This window comes from Sturnira hondurensis, unplaced genomic scaffold, assembly GCF_014824575.4.
Source record: "Sturnira hondurensis isolate 20B ecotype Veracruz unplaced genomic scaffold, ASM1482457v3 Scaffold0010428, whole genome shotgun sequence".
NCBI classification, from domain to species: domain Eukaryota; kingdom Metazoa; phylum Chordata; class Mammalia; order Chiroptera; family Phyllostomidae; genus Sturnira; species Sturnira hondurensis.
In genome coordinates, this window is record NW_028083059.1 from 18,975,076 (window position 1) to 18,993,082 (window position 18,007).

General features: G+C 36.0%; 1 protein-coding gene across 1 annotated transcript in view; it reads left to right on the forward strand.

The window, feature by feature from the left end:
• GBE1 (1,4-alpha-glucan branching enzyme 1) overlaps nucleotides 1–18,007 on the forward strand; it is a 277,752-nt gene that overhangs the window by 89,522 nt on the left and 170,223 nt on the right. Inside the window, exon 3 of the mRNA XM_037059023.1 lies at nucleotides 5,159–5,274. Coding sequence (XP_036914918.1) covers nucleotides 5,159–5,274 — 116 coding nt within the window. The remainder of the gene's footprint in view (nucleotides 1–5,158; nucleotides 5,275–18,007) is intronic.

Below are 18,007 nucleotides of genomic sequence, written 5' to 3' on the forward strand. Positions count from 1 at the left end.
TTGGTGTATAGTCCTATGCTTGATCAAGAAACAAATAATTGTCACATGTACTGATGAGATTTTTGGTCATCTCTTGAGGCATGCATAGGCATACAAATAAGTTGCATTAATTATTTAATTTAAATTATTTCTATCTTGTATAGTTGGGATATAAATCATACAGGATTAAAATGAAAGAATTTGAGTACCTGGCTCTAAAATTATGTTCTTTAGATATATTCTGATATAGTTTAGAATAATTTATATTATAAATGTTGTTATTATAATTATTACTTTATTTTCAATTATATTTAGGAATAAAGTCTTAAGATTTATTTTGTAGGACATAAATTTCCTTAAAATTTTCTTTCAACTGTTATTATTTGCCTTCTGTGTTTGCCTAAATCAAATTTTATTTAAAAATAAAACTTCAACTCTACTATTTTTATACCAATCATTTAATGTTTAGTTTTTGTTTATTTTTAATTATGTGCTTTTTTACTTTCAAAATTGACTCCTAAAATCATACCTATATTCATTTAAATGATATAGATTTTTCTTTCTTAACTGTTTAATATGAATTTTATAAGACAGGACCAAATCCTATACTTTTTTTTCCTGGTAATTTTATTTCTGGGTCTTTTATTCTCATTTTCTTAGAGAAAAACTCATTTTCTTATTAGCAATTTTGGAAAAAAACATTTTAGGTGGAAACTTTTTATTGGAAAAAACATATGCCACAGCATGGGAGAAGTGGGCTGAGGTACACATTTCAAATGGAAAGAAGTAACAATAATGAAGGAGAATGAGGAAAATTTAGGGATGAAAAGGGCTGGAGAGTCAAGGAGATGAAAGGCCTTGGTGGTGATATGACTGAAGGGAGCTTTACATGGAGGAGAAGTGTCCAGTATGCAAATCTGAATTTGTTTCATGCATAAATGCCTTGAAAACCTTCCTTTCTTTCTCCCATATGAAATCTTTAGCATATTTCATATTACTCTAGATGGCTGGTAAAATGGCTTTTCTTTTGGGACATACTCTTGTATGTGAAAATATTCTAAATTTTACTTTTAAGGTTGGCGTTTGACAAGAAAAATATACTCATAGTGAAAGTCAACAGCTGAGTTTCCATGAGGAAGAGGGATGACAATCAAGTGAACTCTTAAAGATGACAAAATTTTTTTCACAATGTAGAATTATAAATAACATATGCATTAGGAGATTTATATTTCTAAGATATGAAAATAAAATGGATTCAGTAAAAGTATTTTTCTTTATACGAATACTAATACTTGTTTAGATAGATTTTAAAACTGAAGTGACTGCAAACTGAAAAACTAGTTCAACTGATATTCAAAAAATTATTCAGAATGCATTTATTTTTACATTGCTGAAAACAGCTTTTAAATAAATCTACATATATAAACTTCACATATAATTGAAGTCTTACCTTTCAGAATGAGATCTTATTTACTATTGAATTTTTAGTGTATTCTGTATTATAAATTTTGCTATTAATTTGATGTAATGTTCCTTAATTTAACTTTTTTGAGCTATGACTATTTTTCTTAACACTAAGTTTGAGTTTAGCTTTGAGCAGGGCCTGCCTTAAGCACTCAGTACATATTTAATGTGTGAATGAATGAACAAATGAACTGTACCATTTATTTTCATATCTAACTAACCAGGAAATGATCTGCTATTTGTCTTGTTGTCTTAAGTGATTAGCTTAAAAAGAAATTCAGTACATTTGTAAAGTGTGTCAGGACTCAGATATTCATAGTAAAAGATTCATAGTAAAAGATTTTGTTTTCTCTAATTATGTCCTGAATTTTTATAAACTACTGGCATAAAAACAGATACATAGACCAACGAAAAAGAATAGAAAGCCCAGAAATAAACCCACCCCTTTATAGTCAGTTACTATTTGACAAAGGAAGAAAGCATAAGGGGCTAAAGATAGTTTATTCAATAAATAGGACTGGAAAAATTGGACAGATAACATGCAGAAAAATGAAACTAGACCACCTTCTTTCACTACATAGAATAAAGAATTCAAAATAGATCAAAGACTTGTTAGACCTCAAACCATAAAAATAATAGAAGAAAACATAGGCAGCAAAATCTCATACATTGCTCACAGCAATATTTTATTGGATATATCTCCCCAGATGAGGGAAACAAAAGAAAAAAGTAAACAAATGGGACTACATCAAACTAAAAGTTTTTTCACAGTTAAGGAAATCATCAACAAAATGAAAAGATGACCCACAGGATAGGAGAACATATTTGCTGATATGTCCAGTAAGGGGTTGATATCCAAAATTTATGAAGAACTTATAAAACTCAACACCAGAAAAACAACCCAATTAAAAAATGGGCTTTGGACCTGAATAGACACTTCTCCAAAGAGGACATATAGAGTCCAAAAGACATATGAAAAGATGCTCAAGGTCCTAATAATAAGAGAAATGCAAATTAAAACCACAGTGAGATATCTCACACCTGTCAGAATGGCTATCATCAAAAAAGCAAAAACCACCAAGTGCTGGCAAGAAAGGGGAACCTTTTGCACCATAGGTGGGATTGCAGATTGTTGTAGCTACTGTGGGAACTGGTATAGAGTTTCTTAAAAAAACAGAGAGTGATCTGCCTTTTGATCCAGCGATCCCACTTATGGGGATATATACAAAGGAACCAAAGACACTAATTGGTAAGAACATAGGCACCCCTCTGTTTATTGCTGCATTACTTACAATCACCAAGATGTGGAAACAGCTGAAGTGTCCATCAGTAGACAAGTGGGAAAGCAATTATAAGACATTTACACAATGGAATACTACTCTGCCATAAAAAATGAAAAATATCCTTTGGGGCAGTATGGATGGACCTGGAGGACATTATACTAAGAGAAATACGCCAGTCTGAGGAAAACAAATGCCATGTGATTTCACTCATACATGAAATCTAATGAACAAGCTGAACTAACAAGGAAGATGGGACAGACTCATAGATGGAGAGCGGGATGACAGCTGGGGAGGTGGGGAGATTGAACAAAAGAAAAAAGGACTCATGGGCATGGACAACAAACAGTGTGGTGATTGCTGGGGAAGAGGAGTACAAGGGAACTTAAATGGTAATAGAAAAGATACAATAAAATTAAATTAAAAAATCATAACTTCCCCCCAAATGAAAAATATATGAATTGGGAAAAACATAATAGGTATGTCTGTGTACATCATCTACCTTAAAAAATAAAATGTTACAGATACTATTGAAACATAGTCTGTTCCCATTATTCTATAGAGCTCACTATAGAATTTGATGTTTAACATTTTCATTTCTCTTTTAATATTCTTATAAATATGTATGCATCTGTATGCATATATACTAAAGTGCATATTTCTTGAACCATATATATATATATATATATATATATATATATATATATATATGGTATTCTTTCATAATCCTTTAAAATTAACTTTTATGTTTTGGTTATTTGTGTATATTGATATTTTTTTAGATTTTATTTATTTTTAGACACATGGGAGAAACATCAATGTGTGGTTGCTTCTCGTGCACCTCCTACTGAGGACCTGCACAGCAACCCAGGCATGTGTCCTGACTGGAAATCCAACTGGTGACCCTTTGGTTCACCAGCTGGTGATCAATCCACAGCCAGACCAGCCACAGCTGTGTATTATTTCTAATCCATTCAGTTTATACTGTTGTATAGCTTCCTGTTCGGTTATTTGCAGTATTTTTACCCATTTTGTGGCTGATTTAAATTTTGATAGCCTACTTTTTTGTTGTTGTTTTAAAATTTATTCAGTGTACACTTGTGAATGCTTTCTTGTATACATTTGTGAAAATTTCTCTTGGCTGTTACCTAGAAGTAGGATTTGTTGTGCCCTAGAATTAGTGTATCTTCAACTTTGCTACATGATGCCAAGTTGCTTTACTAGTGTATACCCTCAGCCGCAATGTTATTTTATATCCTTGCTGACTACTTGATATTTTCAAACTTTTAAGGTTGCTAATACAATGGGTGGGAAATGGCATCACATTGTTGTAATTTATGTTTCCTTTATTACCACTGAGCTTGATAATCATGACATATGTTTATTGGCCATTCATTTAAGCTCCTCTGAATAGCTTTGCTCATCTTTCTATTGTTTCATTTTTTCGTTGACTTAGAGATGTTCCTCCTATATTTTGGATTCTTTTTCTTCCTTGGTTTATTCATTACAAATTTATTTTCCCAGATGGTAGCTTATCTTGTGATTCTGTCTATATATTCATCCATCTCTATAAAGTAAAGTTTATAATTATAGTGGTGAAGTGTATTAGGCCTTTCCTTGATGTTCTGTGGGTTTTAAAAAACACTCTTAAACCCAGGATTACAAATATATTTCCCAGTATTTTCTTTTAAGTGTTATATTTTATACTTTTGCCTATCATATTTAAATATTTTATGTTACATTGAATCTTTTGCATGTTATTAGGTAGAGAGTCATTTGTGTATTTCTAATTATTAACCAGCACCACTTAATAAATGTGTCCTTTACTCACCGATTTTTATGCCACAGCTATTATATGTTTCCATTTGTGCGTAAGTCTGTTGTTATTCCTTTTGGCTTTCTTCCAAGATCTTCAAGCTACCTTCCCTGTGCCCCCTGTAGTTTGTCATCTACCTTGCTTGAGGCATTTCTTTAGATTTTAACTCAGTTCTGTCACCTGCTTGTGAATTCGGGTAAATGTAATAGAATTTTAATTATTTTTCACTTTTTTTCTACCATGACATGTATCTTAGCTCATTGCTTAAAATGCGTTTCTGTTTTTCATGTTGTCTCCATGCTGTTTGTTAAAAATATGCCCTCCATTGTCTTGTACCGTCTGTTTATTAGTAGAAGTGTTAAAGCTGAAAATACAATTGAAAATGTAATTCATAATATTAAGATGCAGAAGGCAATTTTTCAAATGCATGTCTTAAAAATAAAATAAGATTGACCTACTTTTTCTGAATGGCTGTAGAGTATTTTGATTAACACCTTGTAAGTCTTAATAATTTTTAGTCAGTTTGATTCAATACAAGTAGGAAGCATATTATGCTTTTCTTGAAGTTCATTAAATATTAGTTTGTGTTATTGTTAACTGTTATTCTCTAATTTTTTAGATAATTGGAATCCATTTTCATACCCATACAAGAAACTGGATTATGGAAAATGGGAGTTGTATATACCACCAAAGCAGAATAAATCTTTGCTAATACCTCATGGATCCAAATTAAAGGTACTCTTTTTCCTCCTCTTTTTATTTGAATGTGTTTCTTTTTAATCTGGAATGCAAAGTATGATTTAAAACATGAGAATGTAAATCGATGCATTATAATCGTGGGCGAAACAGTTTAAACGTTCAAATAGAGGAAATTCAGGAGAGGGTGTCCACAAATTGGGATGTGTTAGATTAGAACTATTTTGTTGGAGAGATATCAAATGTAGTTGTATTATCAACTTTGGAAATTTTATATAAAGATCTACTGAGAAATTGTAAAAAATCATAGTTTAGAAAACAGAAAGTTCAATAGAAAAATAAAAACTCTTTAAATCAGCCATAGGGGCAAGTTGACTTTGTGATGAGCCACATGAATGTGGGAGGTGACATGGTTTTGGAAATGCATACATTTGGGACATGCTTTTTCCGTTTTCTCCCCTTTCTGGTCCTTTGACACTGGGGTCCTCGTTTCTCCTGTCCCTCTGTGGGAGGGCACTGGGATTGACCTGTCAGCGGCCGACTGGGCATCTCCCGCTCTCCCTCTGCCTTAGCTGGGCATAGGGTCTGTGTTCGCAGTTTGCCGAGCCTGCAAGGCCTCTCTTGTGTCTCCAAAGGAGGCTCAAGGGATGATGGGTCCCAAAGTCTGGAATACAGATTTAAGGTGTTTGGTTATATAACAAGCTATCTAACTCCTTTAACATTTACTTGATTTTGCTCATATAATTATATAATATTTTCATGTCTCTTGTTTCTCTTTCCTTTCCTTAGATATTTAATAGCATTCATATCATTTATCATGATAAATCCTATGACTGAATGATTATTTTTGTGGGTATTTTTCACTTAACAACATTAACTCAGTTAATTAAAGTATATTTAAAATTAACATGGATTGCATGTTTGTTTTTCAGGGGCTTCCCCCCCAATAATAAAATAATAAGTGTATCTGAAAATTACTAAAATATTGCCACATATAATATAGTTACCAGAAAAGCATATTGTCTAGAATAAAGAGACATTTTAACATGGGATGGCAGCTGAGGTTCTTTTTAATCTGCAGTGAAAAGGAGAAAAAGTAGCTACAGTTTACGATAAGAGGGATTTAAATTTAATATAAATAATCACCTTTCCAAGTCTGGATAAACTTCACAAGAGCAGAGACCTTTGCAGTTTTGTTTGCTAATACTATATATTCTCAATTCTTAGAGTAGTGCCTGGCACAGAATAGGCACACAATAAATATTTATTAAATGTTAGAGCATTTTTAGGCCAATCTATTCAGGAATAAACGAAACAGCTTGCTTTTTCTCTAGTTTATTAAGCCTGATTGTATGGAAACTGTGAAGCAAGGTAACTGTTTTAGAACTACTGATCTCATTGTCATTTTAGGTCTCAAGGACATTTTTGTTTTTTTGCTTTTTTTTTTAAAGAAACTAATTAGTTTTTTAAACTAATTTTTTAAAGTGCTGAGAATGTTTTTCTACCTTCTTTAAATTACAAAATTTAATGAACTCTGACCTTGTTACTACTTTTTGCATTAAATAGTGACTGAATTAATTTTGGTATTTTTTTATACATGGGGAATAATAATTACTAGGAAGGAATGATTATTGATATATGAATACATGGGAAATAATGGTAGGCATTTGCCTCTCCCTTCTGACTGCAAATCTTTTATATTTTCTCATTTGGTCTGAATGTTTGTGTCCCTCTCTCCCAGTTTTTTTTTTTTTTTTTTTTTTTTTTTTTTTTTGCTGTTGTTGTTCAAATCCTAAAGCCTAATGTGACAGTACTAGTAGCTGGGACCCTGAGAATGAAGCCCTTGTGAATGGGTTTTTAGTACCTCACAAAAGAAACTTCAGAGAGATCTGTAACCCTTTCTAACCTGTGAAGATCCAGTAAGAAGTCCGTGACCCAGGACAGGACCCAAACCCAGCCATGCAGGCACCCCAGTCTCAGACTTCTGTCCCCCAGAACTCTGAGAAATCATTTTCTATTTTCATAAGCACCCAGTTTGTGCTATTTTGTTTGTGGCTCAGACTAATATGCTTCCTATACTATGCTATGTACTATGTCAAAAATTATACTATTTGAAATGAAATAATATGATAATAAATAAATGCAGCTTATAAATTTTCTCTTGTCTTTAAAAATCTATGTTTAATGACTAATAAACGTTAAACAAGTATGACGAAATATCGTATAATCTGCCTTCATTATTATTCTCTGAAATTTCAGTGAAAATAATTAATTGGAAATTTAGGCCCAAATATTTGCAGCATTTAGATATTTCAAATATTGATGAAACATTTAGATGCTATTATAATGTTAATAAGGTAATATTTATCATTTATGGGAAATAATGCATCATATTTTCTTTGGGGTAGAGGTTAAATTCTAATAAAATTCTACTAACTTGAGGTTTTTGCCTTTTCAATATGAAGTTGCCCCCAGGTAGACTACCTTGTAATTAAAAATCTTGTTTTAAATTGAACTTGACAATTTATTTCAGCCCACTAGGGATTGACCTTTGTAATTCACTTAAGGATGTTTCTCATAAGAATTATCTGGTAACCATTAATAAAACAAAAAACAAAAACAAACAAAACAAAAGTAAAGACCTATTAACATCATTGAAATAATAGCTTAGGTTTTTCTGCAAAACAACTGGTTTTCTTAATTGCACAATTTGAAAGATGATGCCTGACTGCTTATATAGTCATCTAAATGTCCCTTTGTTATGTGTTTAAGTGAGCTTACCAATGAGAAAATGTTTTTAAAATAAAATAATATTATAAGGTAAATTAAACACTCAAAGCTTTAAAGATATAAGGAAAGAATAGAGGACTATATTTCTGAAGGATAATGAGGCATGTATTAGTCATGTCTTTAACACTTTTTCCTCTAGATGCATAGCCAAACTAATTTATGTGAACTCATTTCTTGTTCACTGCTTAAAAATATACACTTTAAATAACATATATTAAAACAACTTTTGAAGTTGCTTCATAGTAATTTGACATAATTATTGAGTGTGTGCTTTATGTCAGGTGCTGTCCTTAATGTGTGATGCTTGAACTAAATTGTAATATATATATAGGTGGGTGTACTTGTTTTTAAAAATAAAGTACTGTTGGAGTGAAACATGACTGAAGAGTTTATTCATTTTGTGATGGCAATGGGAAATAACAGAGGGACTGCGACATTTAAGCATGCTTGGGGACATGTTTAGAAGTTGACCAGAGAGGTTGAAGAGAAGGAGATTTTAACCTGAGGGCACTGCATGAATAAAAGTGTGTGTATTGATTGAAGTCACAACAGGAAGCAAATGGCACACCGAAGAAAGGACAGTTTGAATTGGTTTGTTTTTTGTTTTGCTTTGTTTTTCCAAAAGGCCGTTTTCAAAGTTGAGCACTCAGTGATCCACCAGAAAGTTCAAAGGAAGGTTGAGCAAGGGGGCGTAGCAGTTCCCAAATCGTTACCTTGCCTAGGCAACAGGAACAAGGGATCCTGTGCTAGAACCTGGAGGGAGAGTCAGCCATCTTGAGAGGAGCTTTGAACTTTGGTGAGAAACACAGTTAATTCATGGTAACTTTGCTGGGAAGGAGCCAGAGGAATAAAAGAAACAGATACTCTGATCTCTGGCACTCTGCTGCTCTCTGTCAGATTTGTTCAATTTCAATGAGAAGCCAAAGTTCTGGTGAATATGCCCCACAGAGGTCCGCTTTCTGGGGCAGAGAGCTGGGTGGGAGTGGGGTCTGTCCTCACTGGTAAAATATGGCCCAGGGGTTCAGGGAAAGTAAGCCTGACTGCGTGCGGGGTGAGAGGCAAACTGAAGAGTGCCTTTTCTTTTTTCCAGACCTCCATTTTCTCTTTTATCATTTCAATTAATACCGTTATGTTAAAAAATGATTGAAGAAGACAGTTTATGTTATACAAACAAACTTTAACACTTGATGAACTGAGAAAGTCTTCATTTGGAGAACTACAGAACAGAGCAGAAGGCAGGATGCTTTTACGGGATAAAGAATGAAGAACGAGGAAGAGAATAATAGTATCTGATTGGCTAGGGCCACACAATCAGCCCGGTTGGGGGTGAGGAGGGCCAGAGTTGGTTGGCTGACTGGATATACTGTACTTCTCCACAAGGGGAACATTTATAGGCCAGGAAAGTTACCTAAGTTATTGGTTTGCTGATGTGACACCCTGGCCCTGGGCAAACTCTGACTTCTGGTGTGTCCTCACAAGCACTAATCTCATGATGAGGGCCCTCTCCTCATTGCCTCATTTAAACCTAGTTGTCTCCCAAAGGTCACATCTCCAAATACCATGACATTAAGAGTTATGGCGTCAGTACATGAATTTGGAAGATGGGGGGCATAATTCAGTTCAGAACATATCAGATTGCTTTTCTCAGCTCCATGTTGGGGGTGGAAAGCTATTTCAACAACACTTAGATGACTAGCAGTGGCGATTAGAATTATCTTCTTTTAGTGTTTTAGGAGGTTTGTGTGCTTTTTAACTTTGCCTTGCCAAGTAGTAACAAAATGGACTAGAACGGAGTTTTCCTGATACCAGACATTCAACATTTTCAAAGGGTCAAGTATTAGTTTGCTTGAGCTACCATAAAAACTATCATACACTGGGTGGCTTAAACAATAGAAATTTATTTTTTCCACAGTTCTGTGGGCTGGAAATCTGAAATCAGCCAGCATAGTCTGGTTCTGGTGAGAGCTCTTTTCATAGCTTGTAGAAGGCTGCCTTCTTTTATTTTTTAAAGATTTGTTTTTATTTTATTTATTGATTTTAGAGAAAGGAAGGGAGGGAGGGAGGATAAAGGAGGGGAAAATGAGCCATAGATTTGTTGTTTCATTTATTTATGCATTTATTGGTTGAGTACTGATATGCCATAATCATAATTTGCTTTTTTTATGTATGGACACTATCATCCACATTTTTCTAGGTGCTGCAAAACAAAGTGTTGAAGTTACCTTCCCTGGGAATAGAAAGAAGATAATTTGTGGAAAGAGTTTGGGTTTTAGAGAGTAAAGATCAGATTGGTTAAATAAATTAAAGTATTAAGAGCTGGAATGAGATTGCTAGGCAGAAAGATGGTATTGAGAGTTTGGGGCAGGAATGTGGCATATGGAATGATTAGTATTTAAGTATTACTTAAGAATGCTAATCTTATAAACACTCTACTTTTCACTTCTGGAATATTTTATTGGTTTTGTTTGTTTTTCTGTTTTTTGCCTCTTTCTTCTCTCACATTTTTTTGTTCGCGGTTTCAGGAATTTCTAACATGTGGATATTGGATCTCCTAGATTTTTTTATCTTCCTTCCTCAAGTTCCCCATCATTTTCCCCTTCTTTTCTTTTTTTAAAATCTTGTTTATTTTAGAGAGAGGGGAAGGGAAGGAGAAAGAAAGGGAGAGAAACATCAATATGTGGTTGCCTCTTGTGCACCCCCTAATGGGGACCTGGCCTGCAACCCAGGTATGTGCTCTGACTGGGAATCGAACTGGCAACCCTTTGGTTCACAGGCCAGTTCTCAATTCAGGGAGCCATACCAGCCAGGTCCCTTCTTTTCCACTTTGAGAAGTTACTTTATCTTCCAATTGCTTGTATTTCAGTAATAATACTTTTTAAATTTCTAATGAAATGCTTTTTGTTCTCTCCCTTTTTCATAGACTCTGCCCTTCTTAAATGCCCAAGATAACTTTTATGAGAATATAAATTTTATGAGAAAATAACTTTGAGACTATTAACTATAGATTTTTCTTATTTTTTCAAGTTTCCCCCCTACCTCCATACCCTGTTCAGATATTCTTTGTTCAGATATTCTCTGCCTGTGTTTCTTTTAGTCTGTCTTTCATGTTGCAGGCTTTCTTCAAATGCCAGTAATCCAAATGTTAGACAGTAATATTTTAGAATGATGGAGAAAAGGCAATTGAACATTCTGTGCATGTGGACAGGGCTTTCTTCCTGGTGAGTTTCAGTGTTAGGTAGTCAGAAAGTGAGCCAGGCTTTAGATTGATAACAATAAGTGAAGGTTTCTTTCTGGGATCATTTATTTTTTCCAGAGATGGATCTTTCAGTTTCCTACAAGGCATGGGCAGAGGGCTATGGAGTGACGGGCTTTATATTTAGCTAATGGCATCCATGGATGAGGGCACGGAAAGTGAATGAGTGTCCCACGTTTCAGCAGAAAGGTTGATTCATCTCTGCCGTCTGCTGTGCTCATTGTCTCTGGATTTAGAATCCTCTTCTGCAATTTTCAGAAAATGAACCTGTGATTTCCTGTTTGAGAAGTGGAAGCTGTTGCTTTAGATGGATACCTGTCTGTCTGTGCAGGGTAGGGAACGTCTCTGCTCCAGAGCCTACAGTCGCCTAGTGGAACACTGTACTCTGTCTTACCATCTTCTACTGTGCTGGGAGCCTCTAGATGCTGAGACTCCTAGACAGGCTGGGAAGTAAATTGACCAGCTCTCTAAAGTTCTTCCTTCACTATATCAGATTGCAATTTTTCTGTCTACGTATTTCTTATCCCTCTACTTACTCTCTTTCTTGCAAAAATTCATTGAAATTTCTGGTCTCATCTCCTTTTTCTGTGCTTCTCGGTTAATACCTTTCATATTCCTTTGCTTTATTTATTTCAATAGAGTTTTGTCATTTTTAATTTATTCTTCCAAACACCCTTCTTTAAATAGAAGAAGGAAAAAATACGTTTACTGTATAGAAGAATATTTTATAATTCTAAGGCCTCATGTGGGCCATTACATTCTCATCATATTCCATGATTAAAAGACTTTGGTAAAACTGATTATTTCTTGCTTGTCATGTCTTTATGTATTATTATATGTGATAAAGAGTTTCTTCATTATGACCCACAGAAAATCCTTTATTCACTTCATTTGTTACCTGGTTCAGCTTAATCAGCCTTTAAGACCCCGAAACATCTAATTTGTGAGAGAATGCATATAGTTAGAATTAGATGCACTTTTCCTCACCACAGAGATTATAATTCTTTGTGTTTGCAAAATACAATATGAATGTTAATGAACCTAAATAACAAACCAGGAAATGGCCTTCCTCTGTAGATGAGAATAAAGGTTTATTAACTGATTCATTTTTTTCTGAAGCTCTCTATAAGGTTGATAGGAAACACAACATACATGTGTAAATTTCAAAAGCCATCTATTTGCCAGGAGGAAGAGTAACTAACTCTGTTTGCCTAGAGAATGGGTGAGATAGAAAGTGCTGGAGCATTGCCTTGTATTTTGAACTTGCCCTACATTTGTTTCTTAATCAAATTTTGCTCCCTTTCTTAATATCTTAGTTAACTCATATTTAACTGTATGTTTCCTGCATGTGAAGCATTGCCATGTCATCCCTGGATTTATGTGAAAAAAATGGAGATAAAATGCCTGGGCTTTGAATTTATTGTCCACTTGGAGAAAACTCTCCTTGAACAAAGGAGTTGCTTTAGCATTCTGTGGCTGGTAAGGGAGTCGAGGAAGAAGCTTATGTATTTTGAGAAGTTTATGACAGAAAAACAGGAATAAGCAAATGTAATGTGTAGTTAGTTCTTCTTTATTTGTTAATGTTTAGTTATCCTTATTTTAGTCTAAATAGTGATGGGGCTAAGAAGGAGATCAAGAGAGAAGATGACAGAGGAAAAGGATTAGAGGTAGATTATTGGGAAAGTATAGAGATGGGGAAGACTAAAGGTCACAGTTTTAGTACTGGGGGAATGGTTATGGCAGGAGGAGCATTTTAAGCTTGGTCTTGAAGGAGTTAATGCATGTGGGTCAATGAATAGGTTGTAAGGGCTCCATTAGGAAATCAAAGTACAAAGCAACGCAAGGTTGTATAGGTATCAGTTCTCTATTATAGTGATGTGGGGGCTAAAAAGTACTTTTTCTTCCACCTTGTAAGTTCCAGCTGGGCTAATAGTCAAAGTATTAGAGACAGGTTGACAGGAGGAAAACGTGCAAAGTTTATTGTTGGTACTCCTGCCAGGGATGTCATAAGATGTGAGACCCAGAATACGTAGGGCAGGTGGGTTTATATACCATTTATGGACAAAGGAGAAAGGAGGCAGGGGTCTGAGATTTTGAAGGAAATAGACAATTTATAGGTAGCTGAGGAAGAGAGAACCACATGGGCAAACAAATTCTTCCTAGACAACCCAAAACAGTGGGACACTGGTGGATCTAGGTCCGTGCCTGGAGACTTCCTATCTAAGATTTCCTTCCTGGGGGAGGCCTTTCCATCTGAATCTCTTCTGCAGAAAAGAGGGGGGGGGCAACGGTTTTTTCTGTCTTTTGTTTTTTTTTAAAAAATATTTATTTACTTATCTTTAGAGGGTAAGGGAAGGAGAGAGGAGAAACATCAATGTATGGTTGCTTTTCGTGCATCCCCTGCTGGGAACTGGACCCTGCCAGGAACTGGCCTGCAACCCAGGCATGTGCCCTGACTGGGAATCAAACCATGATCCTCTGGTTCGCAGGCCCGCGCTCAATCCACTGAGCTACACCAGGCAGGGCTTCTGTCTTTTGTTTCTTAAAAAACCACTTAAGCCCTGGCTGGTGTAGCTCAGTGGATTGAGCACAGGCCTGTGAACCACGCAATTGCAGTTCGATTCCCAGTCAGGGCACATGCCTGGGTTGCAGGCCAGTCCCCAGCAGGGGACTCAAGAGAGGCAACCATACATTGATATTTCTCTCCTTCCCTTCCCCTCTAAAGATAAATAAATAAAATATTAAAAAAAAACAACAACTTAAAATCAGTGTCCCAAAAGGCACTGTTTTGGGCTGGCAAAACATTGGTTCCTTTTAGTGNGAAAAGGGCGGGGGGGCAACAGTTTTTTCTGTCTTTTGTTTCTTTTTTAAAAAATATTTATTTACTTATCTTTAGAGGGGAAGGGAAGGAGAGAGGAGAAACATCAGTGTATGGTTGCTTTTCGTGTATCCCCTGCTGGGAACTGGACTCTGCCGGGAACTGGCCTGCAACCCAGGCATGTGCCCTGACTGGGAATCAAACCGTGATCGTCTGGTTCGCAGGGCTGTGCTCAATCCACTGAGCTACACCAGGCAGGGCTTCTGTCTTTTGTTTCTTAAAAAACAACTTAAGCCCTGGCTGGTGTAGCTCAGTGGATTGAGCGCGGGCCTTCGAACCACATAATCGCGGTTCGATTCCCAGTCAGGGCACATGCCTGGGTTGCAGGCCAGCCCCCAGCAGGGGACTCAAGAGAGGCAACCATACATTGATATTTCTCTCCTTCCCTTCCCCTCTAAAGATAGATAAATAAAATATTAAAAAAACAACAACTTAAAATCAGTGTCCCAAAAGGCACTGTTTTGGGCTGGCAAAACATTGGTTCCTTTTAGTGGTCAGTTTGACTTATATTGATTGATTTATGAATATATCAAATGTATTTTTGTTGGTGGAAATGGGATTCCACCAATGGAGTACCGAGGAAAGCATCTGGGGAGACTCCTGTAAGAGGGGAAGTGAGTTGTGGTAAGGTTATTGAAGAAGCTGGAGCAAACACAAAAGACTCTCCTGGATGTAGCTCCATCCTGCTGTGAAAGCTCAGAGTAAAGGACAGTGTCCATAAATTCTGTGTTATTGATTCAGTTCAGTTCAGTCCCTGCCCCCGTCAGGCCACTTGGTCTGTGCTGAGAGAGAGAGAGACCCTCCGTTAATGGCTGATTATATTACTCAGGCTTGGGAAGGACTAGACTCTTCTTCAAAACTAACGAAGTGATTTTATAATCCTTCCTGGGCTGGTATTGGATCCTCCCCCTAACCAATCAATTTCCTAGATCTTCCGGGATTCTGAGTCCCTTACCCAGTCTGATTCTTTTCCCAGGCTAGACTCCCCGCCCTTATCTTTACCATCTTGGCTCGTACTGCACAGGCCTCACAGCATAACCACCTCCCCCTGTGCCTTAATTGGGTTCTCTTGTATGGGTGCCTAGTAGAATTTCTCCTGCTGTTTACCTTTCTCTCGGTAATCCTGGCTAATTACTGGTAATGATCCTTCCTGCCCATTGGGGGGATTCAGTTCCAGTGCAAAGTCCCCTGGGAATCCTGTAAATTCTGCAACTTGCTAGTGAAGCAGGCTCAGTGTCAGATTCAGCTCCCCATGTGATTAGACTTCTTGGCATCTAATTCCCTTTGCTCTCTTACTTCATCGATATTGAGCAACCTACACTAACAGTATGAGGAAATTAAACAAAATTTTGAATCTATTTAAGGAAATTTTACTCTGAAAACATTGTAGGCCAACACATGCTATATTTGACAGAAAAATCTTTTTTGCTTTTTCTTAAATCCTGCATTACTTAAAAAAACAATAAATTTCAATAATGACCAAATGGCCTTGGCTGGTTGTGGCTCAGTGGATTGAGTGCTGGCCTGCAAACCAAAGGGTCACTGGTTCGATTCCCAGTCAGGGCACATGCCTGGCTTGTGGGCCAGGTCCCTAGTAAGGGGTGCATAAGAAGCAACCACACATTAATGTTCCTCTCCCTCTTTTTCCCTTTCCCGTCCCATCTCTCTATAAATAAATAAATAAATAAAATTTAAAAAATGATTAATGTATTCTTTAAATTTTTTGTTAATTTTTTTTTTGTCAGGACTTTGACCCTTAATGAACTCTTCTTTTTTTCCCAGAAAAACACTCATACTGTTTCTTTTAGATACTGTGATTTCCAATTTTTTAAAAAAGGCATATTTGGTCTTCTACCCCATTCCTGGCAAAGAGCTACTAAAACCATTAGAACTTCCTACTTGATGAGAGCAATGAAGGTATCTTTTTTTACACCAATGAGGTGGCCTTTGGAAATCACCTACATCTGGATGCAAGGGAGAATCAGCTAGGTGATTAGTGAGTTGGAAGTTTTGTTTCCACCTCCTGACTTTAGGAGCTGAAGATCGAGCCAGTTTTCAAAATCCAATATTTATTCATGAATGCCTATATAATGAAGCCTCCATGAAAATCAAAAGGACGGAGTATGAAGAGCTGGGAGGTGAACATGAGGAGATGGAGAGTGGCTTGTTCAAGAGGTTATGTGTGGAAGCTCTGCACCCTTCCCATATACCTTGCCCTATGCATTTTTACCATCTGGCTGTTCCTGAGTTATATCCTTTTACAATAAACTAGTGATCTAGTAAGTAAAATGTTTTTCTGAGTTCTGTGAGCTGCCCCATCAAATTGATGGAATCAAAGGACAGGGAAGTTGTTGGGCCCACCAATCCCTAGCCTTCTATTGGAAGCCCAGGTAGATGGTGTCAGTATTGAATTGAACTGTAGGACACGCAGACAGTGTCCCAGAATTACTTGTTTGTGTGGGGATCCCCCTGCTGCCACACACATTGGACTTGGGTTTCAGAACCTTGTATTATAAAAGTGCTAAAGTAATCTACTTTTAATCAACAAAAATCACCCACTGTTAACAAACCCAAAATATGTTCTTTTGTTATTTGGTAAAGATTTTTAGAAATAAGAAACTATTGTCAGATATATGTATTTTTTTCTCTGTCCTCACTTCCTACTCACTGGTTTCTATCCTTCCCTCCTCTGATTTAATGAAATAAATTAGTACAAATAATTGGATGATGGTAATTTAATTTAAGATACATGAATGGAGTGGTATAAATCTCATTTATCATTATGAATTATCTGAACAATATATTCATATCAGTATTTCATATAAATACCTATGTGATTTCCAAAATGGCATGGCCTGTGATAGCATTTCAATAGCCTATAGTTCCTGAGTGATAATACCTAGTTATGCCATGGGGAAAAAATATTCTTTTGCTCCGTACCACCTACCAATTCAAACTTTTCATAAATCACTGTTTTTTTGTGGCTTACTTTGTGAGTACTTCATTTTCCTATCTCACATCCTATATAAATTCTTTAGCAATGACTTGTGGTCTTATGTAGTTCACGTTTTATCTAGGATTAAATTTTACTTATTTTTGATAGCTAGATTCAAAGTTGTTTACTCTCATTATTTGAAGCCATTGCTGCAGTTTTGTCTTTATGTCCAGTGTTGCTGATAAAATTCCCAATTATTTGATTCTCACTCCTTTGCATGTAATCAGCCTTTCACTAGGTATCCACTTATATTTCTTCTTTATCTTGATGTTCTAAACATTTTATTACCACCTTCCCTAATAAAGGTTTTTTTTTTTCTATTTTTTTAAAATTGTCTTATTCTCAAAACTGGTTCTCGTATTTTCCCCCAGTTCACTTTCATATTATAGCTATAGTCATCATTTTAAGATTTGACATCTGCTCGTGTTATTTTTCTGCTTTCAATCCTTTGTGCTGAGCTCTCCCCACCTCTGATTTGATTACACAGTCAGGGCTGTTAAACTGTGTTAAGAAGCTTGACCTGGTCAGTTTCAAGTTCCTGAGCAATCTCTTGAGATAAGGAGATCTTTTTTTCTGTTTTATCGTTGGGCTCCTGTGTATGATTATGTCTAAATAATGATTTCTCCATTTTAAAAGAATTGAACAACTTTGGTGTCTAGGCTGAATTCCATTACTCTTTAGATTAGCATACATTGCCCTCCATGCCCTGACCTCTGGACTCCCTCCTAGCTTTGTCTTTCTTCTTGTTTCACTCAGTTCAGGCTGCTGTATCAAAGTGCAATAGACTGCTTGGTTTATAAACAGCAGAAATTTATTCTCACAGTTCTGAAGGCTGGAAGTCTGAGATATGGGAGCC